Source organism: Metopolophium dirhodum, chromosome 1, assembly GCF_019925205.1.
Source record: "Metopolophium dirhodum isolate CAU chromosome 1, ASM1992520v1, whole genome shotgun sequence".
Taxonomy (NCBI): Eukaryota; Metazoa; Arthropoda; class Insecta; order Hemiptera; family Aphididae; genus Metopolophium; species Metopolophium dirhodum.
The window spans coordinates 57,482,500-57,504,944 of NC_083560.1; the positions used below are offsets into that span (position 1 = coordinate 57,482,500).

The 22,445-nt window shown below is 26.0% G+C and overlaps 1 protein-coding gene across 1 annotated transcript in view; it reads left to right on the forward strand.

Moving 5' to 3' along the window:
* The first annotated feature begins 381 nt into the window (after positions 1 to 381).
* LOC132934809 (uncharacterized) overlaps positions 382 to 22,445 on the forward strand; it is a 52,204-nt gene continuing 30,140 nt past the window's right edge. Inside the window, exon 1 of the mRNA XM_061001176.1 lies at positions 382 to 552. Within this exon, the coding sequence (XP_060857159.1) occupies positions 382 to 552 (171 nt within the window). The remainder of the gene's footprint in view (positions 553 to 22,445) is intronic.

Sequence of the window (22,445 nt, forward strand, 5' to 3'; positions counted from 1 at the left end):
AATATTTTTTTTAATTTTCATAACCTATATGAACCTATAACCTATATTGTTTTTTCAGTGTTCTTTTTTGTTCGTTCTTTTTTTCCTTAGTTTATTTAGATTCCGATACTTTACTACCTTAAATAGTTAGCTAAACAGATGTTGTGATTCAGCACCGTGCCTGTGCATGTTATTGTTGGTGTATCATGATGTCAAAATATATTGTGTACACTGTACATTACAATATTATATCATAAATGCTCACGCCTTGTGGATTATAATTATGGCGAGAGGAAAGGGGAGTTCTTTTATTCAAGAATTACGTATACATACACCCTGCCAATTTGCGCGTACAGTTAAATTGTTATTATTATGTGCCTATGCTAGAACACGAAAACGACGATGGCCGATAGCGCACCTATATCCCAACTCGCAGCGGTAGGGTGTTTACGAAATTCGTTGTCAAGGCGCTATACTGCCACTGCTGTCGCCGCTTTCAGTCAACGTGTTGGACGTGCACAAGTCCATCGTCTGTTGAAGCATTATCGCGGAAAATATCAATCTTACATCATGGTAATTTATAATATATGTTATGCAAAAAAAATATTATACACAATATATTATATTATTATAAGTAGGGTGTTTATTTTAACCACGGTATATTATACTATAGTATACCGTGAATTGAACATAGCTACATTGCATTTACTGATAATTAATTAGGTAATTAATATTACAATTTAAAACTAAAATGTTAATTTTAATATTTATTTATTATTGGTAGGTAATACCTATTGTATTTATTATATTATAATATATTATACGATATACATACAATAATAATATCATTATAAGAACTAATAACAATATATTGATACAAATTCGAAATAAATATAACTAATCATGAATTATTGAAAAACAACTTAAATCGATTAAAAATCAAAATATCACATTTTTTTTAATTTCTAGCTCTACCAGTATTTTTAAAACTAAATCATCTTTATGTTTTTACTACCAAATACCAATATCAAATAAATTTACCTAGGTTTACTTAAAGTTTACTTGAATTTAACCATTTTCATTTTATAATAAAAGGTGGATCCAAAAATGTTTGTGTCAAAAATCATAAACTTATTAAATCATTATAATATAACGTTTATTGTGCATGAATTACATAAAATAAAATATAATATATTATTATAATTAAATGAAACCATATTTTTTAAAGTTTCGTTTTACAATTTTATTGTATTGTATTGCTGTATTGTTGTGTTGAGATTTGTTTTGGGGAATTTTATGGAACTGTCGAAGTACCGTAATTTTTATTTTGAGGGTTGTTTTCTGCGGATTCAAAGTTTTCTGAGTAAATATTTAGGGTGACTAAAGGATGTGCATATGATTGATATGATGTATATTAGTATAGGTATAAGCTAGGTATATATGTATTATTATTTATTATAAAACCATTTTTAATTTAGACTTATAATACAATAATTAAAATAAAATCCACTCCATATAGCAAAATAATCTAAGATCTACTATTTAATAATAAGCTTGTACTTAATTCTTAAACAATAAAAAAAAATATATTAATTTATCAAATTATTTTGAGTCAAACAATCTCAATTCATTTTAGCGTAAATAATGAATATTAAACCGATTTGTTCAAGGGGCCCGTGTAGGTTTTTTAAACTTTCCACAATTCTATAGTATTTGAAAATTGTATCTTATATTTTAGTTTCCATTTTAATTATAATACTTTTCCACTTATCTACTGCCCGATACCTATTTAGGGACTGGGGGTTGATAGGTATATATTACGTTATATTAAAAAAAAATGACATCATCTCAGGGAAAATTCTAAGAGCTTGTAGAATTATCGAATTTTGATAACTAATTTTTTATCTGAATAAAAAGAATTCTTACAGGTTTCATTGAACTCTGATTTTTTATTTTACTTCAAATTATAGTATCAAATAAAATAGAAAAAATGTATGTGGGATTTAAGGATTTTCAAGTTTTTTGGGTCATCCTAAAAGGTTTTATTTACGCTTTAATAAAAAAAAACTAAAATAATTCGGACAATTTAAATTCCTATATAAAGCTTAAAATTATTCAATAAGTTTGGAAAATGTTATTATGTCTTGAAATTATAGTTTAAGTAATAGTGGAATGTTTCATGTTCTTACGATTCTTATTGCTTGAATTACAATAAAATATCAAAAATCGTTTTAGCAGAAATCGTTATATTAGGTACGTATGAATATCCAATGTTGTCAAAATTTAAAATTTAATCACTCAATAATGTATTTACGCTAAACATTTTTTGTAAGCTACAGTACGAAGTTTTGTTGATTTTCACATTCAATTTCCATGTAATAATAAGGTGTTTCTATAAAATAATTTTAAAACTTATGTGAATTTGATACATTTTGTAGAAATACAATCTTTAAATGCTTTAAACAAAAATTATGAAAATGTATTATTGATGTTTTTTAATTGGGGTATTAATAATTGAAATAAAACCTTCTATAATTTAAAAGCTATTTTACTCAAAAACAATAATTATACCATACATAAAACGAAAAAATAAAACAAAAAAGCGGGTAATTGGATGTCACTTATTTTTTATTTGTGTACGTAAATTAGGTCTAGTGATATTTTTGCAAAATCAGTATTGTCCTTATTATTTTTCAGACTTTGAGTGGCATTATAATTGTACCTATTAGTATTGGTTTTGCTGTTGGTTGCTTATGATTAAAAAATGTATTACTAAAAAGCGGGTTAGTGAATGTCGCTCTGCTGTACAGTAGGTTACAAGTAGATGACTGTAATGGATGGTGTTAAATTTGAATTCAATGATACAAAATCATTGTATATGAAAAACGATTCTGAGCGAAAACCTATGATTTTACTATTTGGTATATTTTATGATATTATTGTGATTAAAGTAATTCATTTTAGTATTATAGGCATTAGCATCTACTACAGTAGGTTAAATTCGTTTTTGCTAAAAAAAATACATTTGAAAATGTCATTGTATGCTTAAAATAAAATAATAATGCTTTACAAGTTTCATATATTCACGAATAATTATAAATATTTTAAATGACAACAAAATCATTTGTGCCTATATATTTTTATATTTGCTAACTACTATTGTGACAGTATACCAATTACCAGGAGCCTAATTTTTCACGCTTTTTGACCCATCAAATAAAATTAAATTGACATTTATAGAAAAAAAAACCAAAAAAATTTAAATTTAAAATAGGTATACAAAAACAGTCAAAATATTTTGAAAACTTTATCGTTTATTGAAAATGCTAATGTAAACATTCGGTGAAAAATGCATGTAGGTTCTAACCTATCTTTGGTATTCTTTGTTTTAGAGTTACACCAAAAACTTAAAAGATTTTGTCAAAACCTGATTTTGCGTAAAAATTTCCATTTTTCTTAAACGTTTATTTTGTTATCCCTACGCTTTTAAAAACTATTGGAAATTTTAAATTTTGATCTCCCAAATGCACCAACTAGATTCACTTTCCCATCAAACAAGTTATTGTTGAAAAAAATTGATGCTGATTTACTAACCCAAACGGTGATGACAGACACAAAATAAAAAGGCGGGCAAGTGGGTGCGTCGCTCTGCTGTACAGTAGGTTACAAGTAGGTGACTGTAATGGACAAAATCATTGTATATGAAAACGATTCTGAGCGAAGACAGTCAGACACCCTATGACATTACTAAGTATATTTGATGATATTATTGTGAATAAAGTAATTTATATACCTATTATAACCTATTTAGGTGGAACCCTATAAATTTTTCAATCCTTAGGTTAAAATGTTGAACATTTTATAAATGTTGAACTATTGAATAATTTGTAAATTTTCAATTTGATAAATTTCGTCGAAATTCAAACTTTAAATGCTTATAAAAAAAATTGTGCCTATACCTAGGTTAGGTATCTAAAAAATAAATCTGAAACTGAAAATGTCCACAAACAGTTTAAAACAAACAATTTTTTAATAAATAAATATAATATAAACAGCCAGTGCAAATTTCAAATATTTACGGCCAATTTTTTTAGATTTACCTACACCTAAAACCAAAATCGATTTTGTCGAAAACCGCGATTTAGCGTAAAATTCCCCGGGTTTTCTTAATTATTTTTTTGTTTTTCCCGGCGCTTTTGAAAACTATTGAATATTTTAAATTTTGATCTCCCGATTGCACCAACTAGATTCACTTTCCCATCAAACAAGATACTATTGAAGAAACTCGAAGAAATTTTACTGCCCCAAACTGTGGTGACAGACACAAAAATTAAAAATTAAAAATTAAAAAACTAAAATAATAAAAAAAACACACATCATTAGAATACTATTTCTCAGGTAGTGGTTTTTAATTTTGTTGTAATTCAAAAACTAATAACTGTGGATACTTGAAATTTACACTATATGTTTATTTTATCAATTCATATACTTGATGAAATTTTCAAAATATTTTGACACGTTTTGAACCGTTTACAGATTTTATAAATTTTAAATATTAGATTCTGAGTGAAGCGATGAATGTATTAATTTTACAATAATGTGTTTTTTTTTATTTTGTTCTTAATTTATTGTTAGAATGACATTTGAAAAATATTAAAAATACATATGCATAATTTTTTTTATAAATATTTAAAGTTCGATTTTTGATAACATTTGTCAAATTTAAAATTTAAAAACGATTTTGTAGTTAAAAATGTATAAAATGTTCAACTTTTATAGCAAACGATTTACAACATTTACGAACATTTTAAACATGGTTCCACGTAAATAGGTTATTCTGTAACCAAAATATTTAAAAAATTTAAATACACAGTTTTTTTTATAGTTATTTTATGTTCAAATTTGGATGAAATAACATATTAAATAACCAAGAATAACCATTTTAGTTATTTTATTGTAATTTTATGTTTTTCGTATACAATGATATTATATCATTGTATCATATTTTATTATTGAATTCAAATTTAAGACCATTCATTATACTAGTAACCTACTGTAAATCAAAGCAACGAATTCACTTACCCACCTTTTTTTATAATGTATTTTCGCTGGAAATTCAGATAATTCGTAGGTACCTATTACAAATAATGAAAATCAAGTCTAAAATGTCAAATGACACCTTATTTCACCATTTATTTTTCAAAAAACTATGAGTACCTGGGTATTATATTATTATTTGTATTATATTATATACTTAATAAATTGAATTGTTTTACATGTTACATTAAAAGTCACACTGATTGCCAACAAGAGTAGATAATATATAACTTTATTTTGAAAATATTATATAAACATTACCGTTTAGTATTTAATACACACTTTATAGCTTTATAGTGTGGTTTTTATGATTGCAATCCAGGGACTGGAACCTTTTAAATATATCGGTATCGGTTCCGGTACTGGTTCTCCAAAAAAAAAAATAACTATTCCGGTTCGGCTCTAATTTTTTGATAAAAAAAATAAAGGTATCGGTTCCAAATAATTTCGGTACCGGTTCCAGATAATTTATGTACCAAAAAGTATAGTAATTTTAAATACCTATCCGGAATGCGGGTTTACTTAATAGTATGAGAAATATTAGAAAACTCATATAATCATACATAGCTTATACACAAAACAGTAACACCATTAAATTATGATAAATAAAATTATTTTATATTTGAACCTAAATGAACCTATTTAATTTAAAAATTCCTGTTCAGTTCCGGTACTTTATTTATTAAAATAAAGGTTTCGGTTCCAGTTCCTGTTCTTAATATTTTAAAGGTTCCGGTTCTTTTAGATTAAGTTCCAGTCCTTGGACTGCAATCATAATAATTTATTTTATTTTTCACAACACTTAAAAATAGTTGTACACCTAATAGATTTTACCACCATTCTTGAGACAAATAAGTGTCTTATTACGTTTCAAATAGCCTAGTGTCCGATAAAATAAGAACCAAGTTGTGTATCGAGGCAAAAAATCCTATTAATCCTAATATCAAGAAAGATTTAAAATTTCAATCATAATTATCTTGTCTTTTTAAAAACGTACATTGTTTAATGGTTTTACAGCTGTGTGAATTTTGTAAGTGTTAAAGATTAGAGGAAGAGAGAGATGTTAGTGTGTAGGTAATTATTTCACAAAAAAATATTTTTATCAACATTTTTGGCAATGATGATGATATGTAATGTCATGTGTAATGTCTCATTTGATCGATAAGAAATAGGTACTTAGATACTCTGGTAGGTACTAACTACCTAAGGCTAAAGGAAGGACAAAAATAATAAGTATAAATTAATAATCTAGAAGGGGTTGTATATACATTTATATTATATATACCAGATACCTATATAATGTAATAAAATACATTTAAAAAAACAATGCATGTAATAAACCTTTTTGAATAACTTTGAAAAAATGAGGTAATAAAATTGAGGTTAACGCGTATAACACGCGATTGTTGGTATTCACACGCAGCATGAAAATGCATTTATTTGTTTTTATCGCAAAACTTTTTGCACGATTTGTCAATTTGTCACGTAGGTAAAAAAAATGTAATTCATACAAATATAATATTAATTTATTAAATTAAATCAGAGGAATTCTGTGATTTATGTAAAAAATATTATTGCATTTGGTCAGCTCAATCATTTCTTTCATTTATGGTTAATTATAGCTATTGTAACGCAAGTAAATATCAAAAATAATCTGTGATCTAAGTCGTTTCTAGTCAACAAAATCATATCTTATGTAGTATTTTCGCATTTTTATTGTCTACAATCAGTACAGGTGTAAGTTTGGGGTGCTTTGATATAAATATTTAAACTATAAAGTGTGTATAAAATATAAATGTTTATCTAATATGTATATATTTCTTAGTTACGTTCTAAGACTATTTTTTTTAAGGAGTACCTGAAGGCATGAGCGTGGGGCCTGGTACAATGGCTCACCTACCACCTACCTTCACGTCGGTTTTGTATCTATACGATATTATATCGTTAAAATTCATCAGAAATTAAAATTTATATAATGGGTAAATAAACAGCAGTTTTATCTTTAAAAACTAATAGATATTTTTGTTTAATGTTGTATCCAAACTATTCTTTAGAATTATATTAGTTAACCTTCTAGAATCTAGAACGTATATATTGTAACTACCTATATAAACTTTTGTTGTTTTTGCATTTGTTTTTGAGATTAACATAATTTCATAATTCCAAAATAAATATTTTTATATAAATTTGATCAGATCTGTAGCTAGATTTTAATTAAATTGATTAATTTAATTTATATATCTGAAACATCCAAAACTTTTTAAAATTAATTTAAAACTTACCAATAGTTTAGGTAACTTAATACAATGTAACTATTCATTAATATTACTACCTACTAACATAGATTTCCATGTGTTTGATTGAATTATTGGTCATCTGTTTTCATGATTTTTGTATTTTTGTATTTTACACAATATAAGGACTTTAGTGATATAATGATGGTAACTAAGTACAAGAAAGAACATTAAATACTATTTTCAAATATATGGATCAGAGATATTATAAAGTTATAGTTTTTTTTTTATATATTAGACTTATTTTGAAAACCACGTAGATAAATGATAATATATTTTGGTTGGTAGGTATCTTTATAAATATTATACATTTATACAATTTATTTAAAATATATTTATATATTAGGCGATTCTTATTACTTGATAATGTGATATTAATATTTTACATTAGTTATCATTTGATTGAATGTTGAGAAATATTATAAAGTTAACATTGTTATCAACATGATAATTTTAACAAAAAAATAGTTTTTTTTGTATCAATAAATTCATCAACTTTTAAAAAATATATTTTATAACAATTATGATATTCCAGTTGTTATGGACATAAAATTATATTGGTTTTAAAACGATACGACATTTTAAACAAATACGGAGACAAAATTTAAATTGTTTTAAAATTATTCTTTTAGAATAATACAACAAAGTATTTTGGATTTTGACGAAGGTGGATTATTTTCACTTTTTATTTATAAAGGATTTCTGTCAAATTCATCTAACTTTTTGACTACAGTTTTTTTTAGTGGCTTTACAATTTACATTAAGATGGATAAAATGTACAAAAACAAAATTATTTAATTAAATTAATGTATTGCTTTAGCCACTAAGTGTATTATGGACAATTTGGTTAGGTGCTAATGCACTCAAATGTTCAGCGCCTCTATTATTTGAAATATGTATGTATTACGTAAACTGTATGACATCATTAAATTATTTGACTTATATATTTAGTAACACATTTGTTAAATTGTACCTATAGTATTTTAGGTTGTAGCTATGGCATGCAAGTTATTTGTAGTTTTGTTTTATTGAAGTAAATATTTATTAGTGGTAAATGAGCCTAGTATTAAAAACAATGTATCGTATAATGAAATAACTAATGGTTAGAAATTCGTTTTTCAGTCATGTATTTACTTACCTATTGAATTTTATTTAATGAAATTGCTTTAATATTACATACCATGAAGTATAAAAAAATAAAATAAAATATTACCTATAAGCACAAGTTTTTGAAAACTCAAGTAACAATTATATTTCTATATTTCTTATACATTAAAATATTGTTGAAGAAAAAATAACTAATTCATTAAAATTTTAATTTTTTACGAAATTATCTCTTTTCACAAGAAAAAAATATTTAGACAACTCTTGTTTTAAGGTTCCGTAAATTTAGATGATAAATATCGGTAATGCATAAGCAAACAACAATTTACCAACACGCTACTTTTATGTGTTTAAACTTTAAAGAATTATATATATAACAAAAATTATATTCTGATATAGTTATCCAAAAGTATCACCAAATATTTACAGAGCATATTATTTGTATACGCTAAAATTATCATTACTTAATTTCATAATTTATGTAGTTTAAACAATACATTACTCAGTAGGTATCAAGCACCTATTTAAGATCTCAAAAATCTATACAGTCACCTATCTAATATCTTATATATAATTTAGATTTAGTTATCTATACTGTTTTATAACAAATATATTGAAGGCCGTATCCAGAAGTTTTTTTTTTTAGGGGGGGGGGGGGGTTCCAAGACATTTATATTGTAATTTTATTGAATTTAGGTTTTGATGAGACATATTGAAGACATTTGGGGGGAGGGGGGTCCAGGGGGGTTTGGACCCCCCATCAGATACGGCTTTGAATATATTGATAACGTGGATTAAATGTTTTATATTAATTAAGTATTTTATTGCAATGTACACAGGTTTGTTTACATAGCAATATTTTTAATTATTTTACACGTAGGTATTTTATTTCAGTTATGCGTGTTAATTACATTTACATGAAATTGATTTTTTACTAATTAAATTTAAATTTAATTTTTACTGATTTTTTATTAATGTGTGATTATGTTTTATAATTTTATTTTATATTTTGATATTAGATAATTAAAAATTTATTCATGTAGGGGCATAGAAATTTTTGTTTAAATTAAAATTTAAATTGAAAACATTTATTGATTTTATAGACTACCTAAATTATAAATACATTAGCAAATAAAGATACTATTTAAGCCTACTAACTCATAGATGACTTTACCGTATAATTTATTTGAAATTCAATAATTTCTTAATAATTATTGAATAAGTTGGATCAATATCTTTAGTTTGTTCAATTCAATACATCTTAAAGCTAAACATAATAATATTTAAGTATATATTGACAAACAATTAAATGCACGAAATTCAATACTGTGGGTAATTCTAATGGATAATATGTTAAATTTTAATTCTATTATATTATATCATTGTATAATGTGCATGAAAAATGATTCGGAGCGAAAACGGTCTGTCAGTCTTATGATATTTTACTATGTATATTGTATGGTATATTTAATATTTATATTGCTATTAAAGTAATTTATTTTACTATTACTAACATAGTTGGTTGAATCAATTTTTGCTGAAAACATTGCATTTGAAAATGTCATTATGTGTATAAATTATAATATTATACCCGTTAAATGTTTCAAGTAGATAAAATATTTTTAAATTACAACAAAATAGCTAAATTCTTTGTTAAGATAGATATCTTATTTTTCGTCCGAATTTAAACTTATTATGTCATTAAAAAAACTGTGTATATATATTTTTAGATATTTTGGCTACAGTATAAACTACTTATGAGAAACCTTGTATTACATTTATAACCCTAAGCTATAACAATTGTACATTGTATACATTTTTAACTACAAAATTATTTGCAAATTTTCGTGATTTTGACAAATTTTGACAAATTTTGTCAAAATTCTTACTTTTTAATACATATTAAAAAAAGGGACAAGTGGGTACCAATCTGCTGTACAATAGTTGTTGAGTATGTCATTGTAATGGATGTGTTATATTGAAATTCAATGATAAATCCTTGCTTATGAAAAACGATTCTGAGCGGAAAAGTTGTATCATCATAGCATACTTGTATAAATAATTAAATTTAATAATTAAAAAAACCGGGTATGTGGAAGTCGCTCTACTGTACAGTAGGTTACAAGTGGGTCACTTTAATGGATGGTGTTAAATTTGAATTCAATGATATAATATCATTGTATACAAAAAATGATTCTGAGCGGACACGGTTTGTCAGCCTAGCATATTTTATATTATATTTAGGTAGATTGTTATTAATAATTTGGTAGCCGGTTAAGTTGAATTATTATTATTTGTTTATTTTAATATTCGTATATAATAATATACTTTAGATGTTTCAAGTACCCACGAATAATTTTTTAAATATAACACATAACTAAAATCGTTTTTCTTCAATTAAATATCTAATTTTGTCCAAACATAAGATAACCTTGTTTTAAATTTTTAATCCTTGGCTATAAAATTTGAACCCATTTATACATTTTCAACTAAAAAATCATTTTTTAATTTTAAATTTGATACATTTTGTAAAAATTTGAACTTTAAAAGTTTATAAAAAGATACACAATTTTGACAAGATTGAGCATAAAACGCCTTTTTTGAGACACGATTGAGCCAAATTGTCGGTGTATCAAAGGAAATCGGAATATAAAAGAAAACCTACACGATTGAGCATAAAAAACTCTGCAACGTTGCCATTTTCCATTTTAAGCTATACGCTATACAAAAATATTTATTTAAATAATTATAATAATTGAAAATATAACATATCAAAAAAAATAACATGATTCCATAGTCAATAAAATAGTGACATTTCATAAAACTGTTTGATAATAATAATAATAATAATGATGATGATAATAATAAAATCAAAATATGGTATAAATTAAAAATAATACTGCATGGTTTATAAGTCAAGAATACTATGGAGTAAGGGTGATCGAACACTGATATTATTTCTATAATAATTTTGGAATTGTATATAATTTATTATCTTATATTTTCTCCCACTTTTAAATGTTTAAAACGTCGGAACTTTATTGCTCCGGAACTAATTTATTAATCGATAAAATTGTCGATAAAGCTTGGGCTCAGCTCACGGTTCGCGTCTAGTATGATAATAATTGGTGTATACGTGAAAATAATAAATTACAAAATTTCGGCCACGTGAATGTGGCAACATCGCATAAAATATTCTATGCTCAATTGTGCTTTACCGATGTATTTTAATATTTTTCAACTGCTATTGTAACAGTATATCAGGAGCCTTGTATTCAATATTCAATCATTTTGACCCAATGAATACAATTCTATTGACGTTTATAGAAAAAAAAATTTATAGAAAATTAATTTAAAATTTAAAATGTTTGTAAACAGCTCAAAACGATTGAAAGTAGTTTGAAAATTTTATGGTGTATCGAAAATGCTAATATACAAATTCAGTGAAAATTTCATATATTTACGGTAATTTGTTTTAAAGTTACGCCAAAAATCAATGTCGATTGGGTCAAAAACCTATTTTGCTTAAAAATTTCCATTTTTCCTTATTTTTTTTTGTTTTTCTCGGCACTTTTGAAAATTACTTGGACATTTTTACCTTTCCAATGCACCAAATAAATTCACATTCCCACCAGAAAAGCTCAAAGTATTATTTCGACTACTTATCGTGTACACAGATACAAAAAAGAAAAAACATATCATTGTAAAATCAATAAATTCATCGCTCCTCTCAGAATCTAAAAAAAATTAATAAAAATCAAAATATACCATGGCTTTTAATAGCGTAACTTTCCGATGAACTTTTTTTTTGATTCAGATACACAAACTAGTTGGGAAACTTCTATTAAAATTTTTAATGTTTGTTATGAAAAGAAAAACTTTTATGAATTAATTACTGAAATATTATATTGTGTGGCAAGGGCGGGAAGTGAGCTATTTCAGTCGCGGGTGACGTGTACTGCACGATCTGTAGGGAAGACTGAAATTGCCTTCCCGCATGAGCCACACATACTATTTTTTGTCACGCCTCTGCCTCTGTTCATCGATCATGGCAAAGGTATTTTAGGGATATATGCAACAACTAGACTATTCTACCAAAACAATATTCCACGAGAGAAACGATTGTGTTTTATTTATTTTGTACTTATTTTATTAAGTTTATGTTTTGTAAGGACTGTAGTATAGATGTCAGTATAAATAATAATTATTAAATTAAAATAAAGTAAGAATAAAAAAATGTAATCACGGCAAATGCACTATGCAGGGGATCCATGCAACAACCAGATTATTCTACGAACATAATTTCATAAAATATAAATGTTTATGTCTTGTAACTTGTAAGGACCGTGGTATAGATTTCAGTGTCTGGTTGTGCAGGGGATACGCGTGATATGCGCGCCCAGCACTTTCAGGAATTTCCGTTTTACCACCCAGCGCTTTTGGGGATTTCCACTTTACCGTCCGGCACTTTGAGGATTCTCACTTAAGCACCCACTGGATGGAAAAAGGTCGCTTTCCCATGCTTCAACCATAATCAAAAACAAATCTTCCGGTGCAGGCGTGACAAAAAACAATTTACAACATTTGAAAAATTTCTAATGGCTATAAAAAGTTCAAAAAGAGTCAAATATAATTTTAACGTGTATGGTAAATAATAATATAAATATTTGGTGACAATTTCAAATTACTACGGTTATTAGTTTTTGAGTTACACAAAAACAATAAAATTCATTTTGCGTAAAAATAACCATTTTTCTACTTTTTTTTTGTTTTTCCTAACACTTGAAAACTACTGGGAATTTAGAGTGCCGATTAGATTCACTTTTCAATTTAATTCTAGAAAAGATGCTGATGACGAAAATCGAAGCATTTTGATACTAAATGTTAACGATAGACAGAAAAAAAATCCACACCATTGTAAATACAATAGTAAAAAAGGAATTCTTAATATTAACATTTGGTGAAAATGTCTAGTATCTAAATTTATTAGTTTTAGTTACACCAAAAAATCAAAATAAATTTTTTGTGAAGAATTTCTGGTTATTTCTGGTTATTTCATAGTTTTTTTTGTTTTCCCGTTAAATTTGCAAAATACTGAACATTTTCAAATTTGACCTCTCAAAGGTACCAACTAGATCCAATTTTCCATCAGAAACCCCAAAAGTTGTTATTCCTAATTACTGAGAATTGTTTACCCAAAATTAAATCTAAATTCTAGAAAATTTTCGCTATATGCAAATAAGAAGTTGGGAAAGTGGGTGTCACTCTGTTGTACAGTAGGTTACAAGTGGGTCATAATGGTGTTAAATTTGAATTCAATGATATAATATCATTGTATAAAAAAAAACGATTCTGAGCGAATACCGTCAGTCAGCCTATGATATTACTAAGTACGAACTACTGTGTAGTAATTCGTGTTATTAAGTATATTTGATGATATTATTGTGAATAAAGTAATTTATATATTTACCTTTTAAGGTAGAACCTTGTTTTAAATTTTTAATCCTTAGCTATAAAAGCTGAGCATTTTATACATTTTTAACTACAAAATAATTATTAAATTTTAAATTTGATAAATTTGTCAAAATTCGAACTTTAAATGCATATAAAAAAAAATTGAGCCCATGTATTTTTAATATTTTTTTACTGCTATTGTAACAATATATCAGGAGCCTTTCATTAAATTTTCACGCTTTTTTACCCAACAAATAAAATGTCATTGATATTTATAGAAAAAAAACTAAAAAAATTGAAAACTGACAATGTTCGTAAACAGTTAAAAAAGAATCAAATTATTTTCAAAATTTTATCGTGTATAAAAAATGCTAATTCAAACATTCAATGAAATTTTTAAGTATCTACAGTCATACATTTTTTAATTACAACAAAATAAGAAAATCGTTACATCAAATATCAAGTGAATTTAGAACGCTCATAAAAATTTAATTTGACTTTCTTGTAGACATTTTTTTTTTGATAAAGGTAGACAAACTTATGGATAATCTTGTATTACATCTTCAAATTTTAGATTTAAAAAAAAAATTTATTATGAATTCTCAACTCAAAATAATTTGTTAATTTTCGTCATTTTTCCGTATTTTGTCAAGATTTGAACTTTAAATGCTCAAGCTTTAAAGGATTTTTAATATTTTTCTAATGTCATTGTAACAATATAGTAGGAGCTTTCTATTAAATTTTCAAGCTTTTTTAGCCAAAAAATAAAATTTTATTGATATTTATAGAAAAAGAACTAAAAAAAATGGAATCTGAAAATCTCCTTAAACAGCTCAAAATAAGTCAAAATATTTGGAAATTGTTATGGTGTATAGAATATAGTAATATAAACATCAAACATTCAAAATTTCATGTACCTACGGTAATTTGTTTAAAAGTTGCATCAAAAACCAAAATTGATTTTCTCGAAAACAGATTTTGCGTAAAAAATTCCGTTTTCCCTTAATTTTTCTTTTCTTTTTCACGGCGCTTTTGAAAACTACTGGGAAATTTTTACTTTTGACTCCCAAAAGTACCAACTAGGTTCACTTTGCTATCAGTACAAATACTGTCGAAGAAAATCAAAGCATTCTTACTGTCCTAAAAAGTAAAAGGTGATGATAGACACAAAAATAAAAAAAAAATAAAAAATAACATCATTGTAAAATCAATATATTCATCGCTCAGCTCAGAATCAAAAAAGCAATTAATTGATCCAGTAACTAATGGCATAATCAATTTTTAACATTGACTCTTCTTATTATATTGTATTTCAAAAAGTATATATTCTTATAAATTATTTGTTTCGATACTATAGATTTTATGTAAAATTAAAATATGCTAAAAAAATTCTATCAATTTTGAAATAAACTTAACATTATAATATTAATTGAGGTTTTCTTCCGGGTTTATTATTATTTATTTATTATATATACGAGTAATTCCTATACTTATATTTATATTTCTATGACCTGAAAATTTGATATGATGCTCACCGTGTACCATAATACATGCTTTGCATGATAATTCATAAGTCTCAAAACGTTCTCTATACAAAAAATTATGCGTGTAAAATATTCAAAAGAATAATGAGTGCAAGTTTGCAGTCTTCTTAAAATCAGTCCTCTTAGAATTGTAATGAAGTTACAGAAAACACAGTGTATTATTTAAATAAATTTGATTATAGAAATCATCGGTTGGAATTACGATAGACTTAAATTGTGTAATTTTGAAATACATTGCATTTAATTGTCGTTAAGAATTATATTTCTGATTGAATAATTATAAATAATGTAGAAGATTAAATCTTATATTTTATAATTATATTGTTTAAAAACCTGTAAGCTTTTCCAGACTAAAATTAAAGTAGATTTTAGTGGATGAACGCTCCATTAAAATAATATAAATTTATGTTATGATCATATGATTTGATGATATTAATCTTTTGTCAATTTGCGCACTATATGAACTATAATAACATATTGAAACGTTTTAAATATTATATTTAATGTTCAAATACCAGTTACCTACTTAATAGTCAAAACAAAATGAGTTACAGTTGAAATATTATAAGCTTATTTTATTGTAGTACAATTTTGCTTTTCATTATTTTAATTGACAAACTAAAGTTTTTATTATTACAACCAAATGTCAAAAATAATGGAAAATTAATACCTACATAATCTCGTATTAATATTTAATGATATTTGATAATTATTAATAATTAATATAATAGTATAATTACTAATATTTATAAATAATAATTTGAGAATTATGTTTATTTCTTTTAATGTTAGTTAATGTATTATGTATATACTTGGGAATCTTAGGAGTACATAGGAAACTATATACCTATCTAAGTTTATTCTGAGGTTATCTTGTGAATGCTTTCTACTTCAGTTAATATTAATTGGTCTTACATGCCAAAAATCATAAAAATACGGGATACCTATTTCAATATTTGATAAAATACGATGAACTAAAAAATTATAGAATAATACTAGTAGGTAGTATTAATAGTACTTAATAGGAAAAATTAATATGAGTTATGCTTAAAGTTAAATGAATATTCGAATCTTGTGATTTCTGCCTTTAAAATGTTTTTTTTTATATATTAAAATGTTATAGACATTTTTTTCTATTGAGTAAGAAAAATACTAATTCAATGCTACGAATTACATTCAGTGCTTATTATTTAGTACACCTAAATTATCGAATAATTTTTACATTACAATAATCTTACCTATATAATATCCTTAGGTATATATGTAAAATAATAGGCGTGTTTTATGTTCCAGTTTTCTTGGTGAAGCATTTGAATAACTCCATGACTTTTTTCACAGAGTAGTTGCTAATACCCATATTACATTTTTCAGCCTTTTGTGGAGAGGGTAGTGGTGGGCGAGGGTACACGTTGTATTTCACGACGCAACTCGTTTGCACACATTAAACTTTTTACCTGAAAATTGAGGACTCATGAAAACACATATGTATATTGTATATATTCATTTTTAAATGAATTATCGGTCACAGATATCAGGCCAAATTATCAAATATTAGATAGCAATATAAGTACCTATATCATAAAATAAAAATAATTGTTTGTGTACATTTATTATATAATTTTGGATTTTACGTACTATTACTTTTTAGTAGGTAAAATTTAATAGTGAACCACATGTTGGTGATCAACATGTTGGTGATTGTGTAGTCTGTTGACTCTTAGGTTAGCTTAACCTTTATGCGCAAACGAATTTACTTTTTAGGGTTTTTCGTCACAGGTAGCTAAAATGTATGTGTATAATCGAGTACTGATTTTTTGCACAAACGAGTTGTAAAATAATAAATATGCGCAAATACGTTGCAGCCGTATTTCAATGTTCCGGTTTTTCTGGGAGGAATCTAAATAATTCCACTAATTTTTTCACAGCATTGTTGCAAAAAAAAACCCCTCCCTCCTGATGTCATAGTTGCATCCTTTTTCTCATATTTGTCCAGAGAAGTTCACAATGTATTTTATTTTTCTACTTTTCCAACGAAACTTATGTTGAATAATTTCATGAATTCTCCTCTCTCCTCCCCCTTGAGTGTCACAGCGTCTTCTTTTTTTCATTTTTGAACTTTCAAGGAGAGTGATAACATTGTATTTCAATGTTTCGATTTTTTCATTTGAATAATTTTACGATTTTTTTGTTACAGAATAGTTCTAAACAGACCCCAGATGCATAGCGTCATTATTTTGCCAATATTTTTCAGGGGAGTGGTAGGGAGGGCACACGTTGTATTTAAATGTATCTACCAGTTTTTAGTGAGAAATTTGAATAATTTCACAATTTTTATTTTTTTTTCGAGAGTAAAGTCAGGTAATTCAGCTAGTACCTATACATAATTTATACAGATATACTTACATAAAATATAAAATATGTATATTTATTAATTAAACATGTAAAAGTATCATAAGAATTTCCTTGGATTATTTTGACCAATATATCATCAATTATTTAGTTAACTTACCTACCTACCTATGTAATGAAACACTGCACTTATATATTATGTAAATAAATTCACCTAATATATTCCACACGTGAGTATTCATACTATTTCAAAATGAGAAGGTAGTTTTGACCGTTAAGTTTATACCTTGAATTTCAAATCCTCCATATTATTTTAAAATTTTATATTTCGTTTCACATAACATACCATTAGTATACAGATTATTACGTACAACAATACATAATCTATTATTCATGATGTGCAAAACCATTTTAATTTTTCTATCTAACACTGATCTGTTATACAGTTAATTAGGCACGTCAATACGTCATTCATTCTTTTTGTATGATCTGCTTTCGTAAAATTTTTTTTTTTTTTAATACTTGGTATGAAATATTGAAGGTTCTATAAATGTACCATTAATCGAGGGTTATGATAAGTTCATTTATATGTACATAATTAGCATAGGTATGTACACATTTTTTCTGAGTTAAATGATGTAGCAAAATGTAATATCATCCTTATCAATTAAACTATATATTAGGGGAATACAATAAATACTTGGTCATAAGTCATAATTCAACAGCACAAATACATTTGTCATACATATTTTGCGATATAAATATATCCCAAGCTTACTTATTTTGTACTTAAGTTTATTTATGAATAATATAATTCAATTCAACAGAACTTCAGTTTTTGAATAATCAAAAACAACCTTGAACCTACATTAAGTAATACACTGGATTCTATATATTCTAAAAAAGAATAAATTAAATTAAGTTAGATATAAAGTTGAATAAACACATTTCGTATGTGACAAACATCCTTATATCATCTTCATTCAATACAATTAAAATTCTTAATTAATTAATTTTTAGTTTTTTTATCTGAACCATTAATTATTAATTATGAATATTTAGTGATTCTTTAAACTAAATGATTTTATAAAGTTTCTCCACACAAACATATAAAAAAAAAATACACAGCATTGTAAAACCAATAAATGCATCACTCCTCTCAAAATCTGAAATTGTATATAGGTAAAGAAAATAATATATTCCGGGATAAATACAAAAATTCAAAAGCCTATTGTAATTATTTTTTATAATAGTTATTAGAAAACAGTTGAGGCATATTATATTTTTCCGTAGTATAGAGGTAATCACATTTCTTTTTTAAAAATCATCTCTTTTATATCTATTTTACTCGTTTATTTATCCAATTTTAGTGTTTGTGGATAATATATTTTTAAGAAGACGTTTTCAATAAAAAATGTGCACATACAACTGAACTATGGGGTACTGTGAAGAAAATAAAAGTCTGCTGTTCACGAAATTTTTAATGATAATATTTTTTTAACGTCTGTTGGCCGGCGTGTTGTATAGGCAATTTTGGTATAGCTCCGTGTAGGTGGCTTTCGAACAATAACTTACGCCATTATTATTCAATATGGGAATATTTCGTTGCGACGATATACTCCCATATCTTAAATAGTGTGAAATTGGAGTGACTGTTTTATAGTTAAACTACTATTAACTTTGGATCAGACTTTAGAGATTTAATGAAAACATTTTTAAAATTAAAATTAAATATTATATATTTTTTTAATTTTTAAAAATACGATCTTGTTATCTTATTTTTGGTTTGATTTTATAACTCATAAAAAATTGAAAATTGTATATATGACATGTTATTACTATGTTATGGCCGCGTTACGGTCAATGTGAACTGGGAATAAAATAAATAACAATCATATTTTTATTTATTTAAGTATAAAAAAGTTTATATAGTATGGTTTTTTAAGCACGCTCAATGATGCATTTATTCAAATTGTAGTTTTTGAATTTTTAAGTTTACTTCAAGTCAAATTTTTAAAATATTTGTTTTTTGGAACTTAAGGACATAGCGACCAAACAGTTATCTTATCGATGTTTAATTTGGATTTTACAAACGTATATACTATATAGTTTAATATAATATACTACACCATGTGTTAAGAACTATAATTAATTTCGAAATAACGGTCGCTGAAGCGTAGTATGATACTACTAGTATGATCAACCTGTGAATAAAATCCTAGGTCTGACTAAATATTTTCCATGGCTGCTTATGTTTGGTCAACGGTTGACGTATTTTACTGGACCAGACGTGACGAGGTCTGTTAAAAGAAGTTACATATCAAGACTCGTTTTGCACAGAATGTCGTCGCAGTAGTACAACACTTTACGCATTAGCAAACTGCGATGCGAATACGCTTTGATCGAGAACCGCTGACTGCACGACGGACACGGAGTAACGGTCTGCGGTCACCGCGGTTTTCCTTTAAAGGTGTGTTCGCATCTCGACGTGCCGTATAATATTAATTATGTAGGTAGTAAAATAATGGTAACAAGTAACCCATACCATTTGAATAATATATTTATGGCGTCTGATATCTTTTAAAGTTTAGACTGACCGATGGAAAATATCGCGGTCACCTGTACTCGAGTAACGAAAACCACAATATACCTCGACGTCTGTATAAATTCGGTGACTATAGAAGCCCAAATTGTATTACACACTTTACCGACAAGCGTGTATCTGTGATATTATTTTCTTTCATTCGTTAGCTAGTCTTGCGTTGACAGTTTCCCGAAAATTACAAGCAGACTGAGCTGAAAGTGGCCACACATAGTAAAATATTAAATAAAAACAAAAAAACAAAAACTCAACATTCCCGTCACATAATATGAGACTGTATAAACTGATTTAAAAAAGACAAAAGCTCTGATCCGGCTTAAAATATAAGCTTAAGCCTCGCAAATCATACGTGATCTACTCATCTATACTGTTCGCATTATTTAGAATTTATTGTACTTACACATAATCATAATGATGTGTGTATAAAATAATTAAATTCAATATGATTATATAAGATCAATGTGTAAAATCCAAGATAAACTTAGATAAAATAGTAAGTTGTTTTATTTGCCATCCGTCAGTTTTTAAAATAAAACATAAAATATAAATTAATAAATCTATAATTTATGCATAAATCATAAAAAAGGTGGTGGTGGTGCCTAAAACCTCAAACAGAATGTATATAAAAAAGGAATTAATACCAGAACTTTGAGAAAGTTCCTGCGTTTAAAAAAAGTCAAATATACAGTAACTGCAGCAATATCTATCGTATAAATGACGAAAATTACCAAAAGCCGATTTATTATAAATTATAATAATATAGATACTATATACTATATAGGTGTTATTAAAGCAGTATATGTCCATTTTATCATCGAAATCAAAATTTCAGTATATTACTTTTATACTTATCGTTTACATCTACAACATAGGGAACATACATATTAAATTAATAATACTATAGTGAAATAAATTGTTTTATTATTATAACACACAAAAAACCATTTGAGAGTCAGCGTAGAAAACATAATAAGAATTTTGTATTGTATTTATTTTAAAATATTTATATTAAAAACTTGGTTAAAACGTGCATAGTAATTATAATAATTGTTATTCGTGTATTTAAATTTTATAATTTATACAATATAATATAATGTATATAATTTGATAAAAAACTTAAATGTTTTCTGTTTTCAATTCACATATTCTGTAACACAGGGACAAGGTGCTAAACATTGAGAGCACTTCCGGGCCACCGTCCGTATGTATTTTCTGGGTTAAAATTACCCTTGTCGGGACTTAGGACCTTTCATAGTTTAACTCGTATTACATTATAAGACAGCAAGATAAAAAAAAAATAGAAATCATGGTTACTATTTTATAATATTATGTCGTATCTATAGGTATAACTAAAATAAATGTAGATATAATATTTAGCTGCATTATATTAAAAATAGAAATTATTGAATGTTGATATTATATTATTGTTCTACAGCAGCTACGATTGTAATCAATATAAAATTGTAATTTATTTATATTTTAGTTTTTATAGTAGTTTTATCTATATATCCATACATATCAATAACATTAATTTTAATATTGCACGAATTTCCCGAATATGGAATCATTTAATGTATTTGTATTTGTAGATTTAGGGCGTAATCTTAAAGTATTCAACGACTTCAAGTTCTTGTTTTTAAAAAAAAATGCACTGGTACCTTCCTGCGGGATTAATTTTGCACCTTAGCCCTTGGGCCAAAAATTGACAGTCTATTCCTGCTGTAGCATAATATATACAATATATAAATTGCATTTTTTGTGTATTATTTTATAGGTACGAGCATACTGTACATACTTTTATACACTAAAGTATAGTCAATTTCACATTAACATTATTTTAAACATAAATGTGCCTTGAATCGAGTATAGAATGGGCCATGGAGTGTACTGTAAACTGATGTCCCGTAGATAATTTGTCACTTATAATAAATATATATAAATGTAATGCATCAAAATATTTTGAAATTGAATGAATTGTTGTGCTAGAACTCATTGATATTCAATGACATATTAATCCTCGTA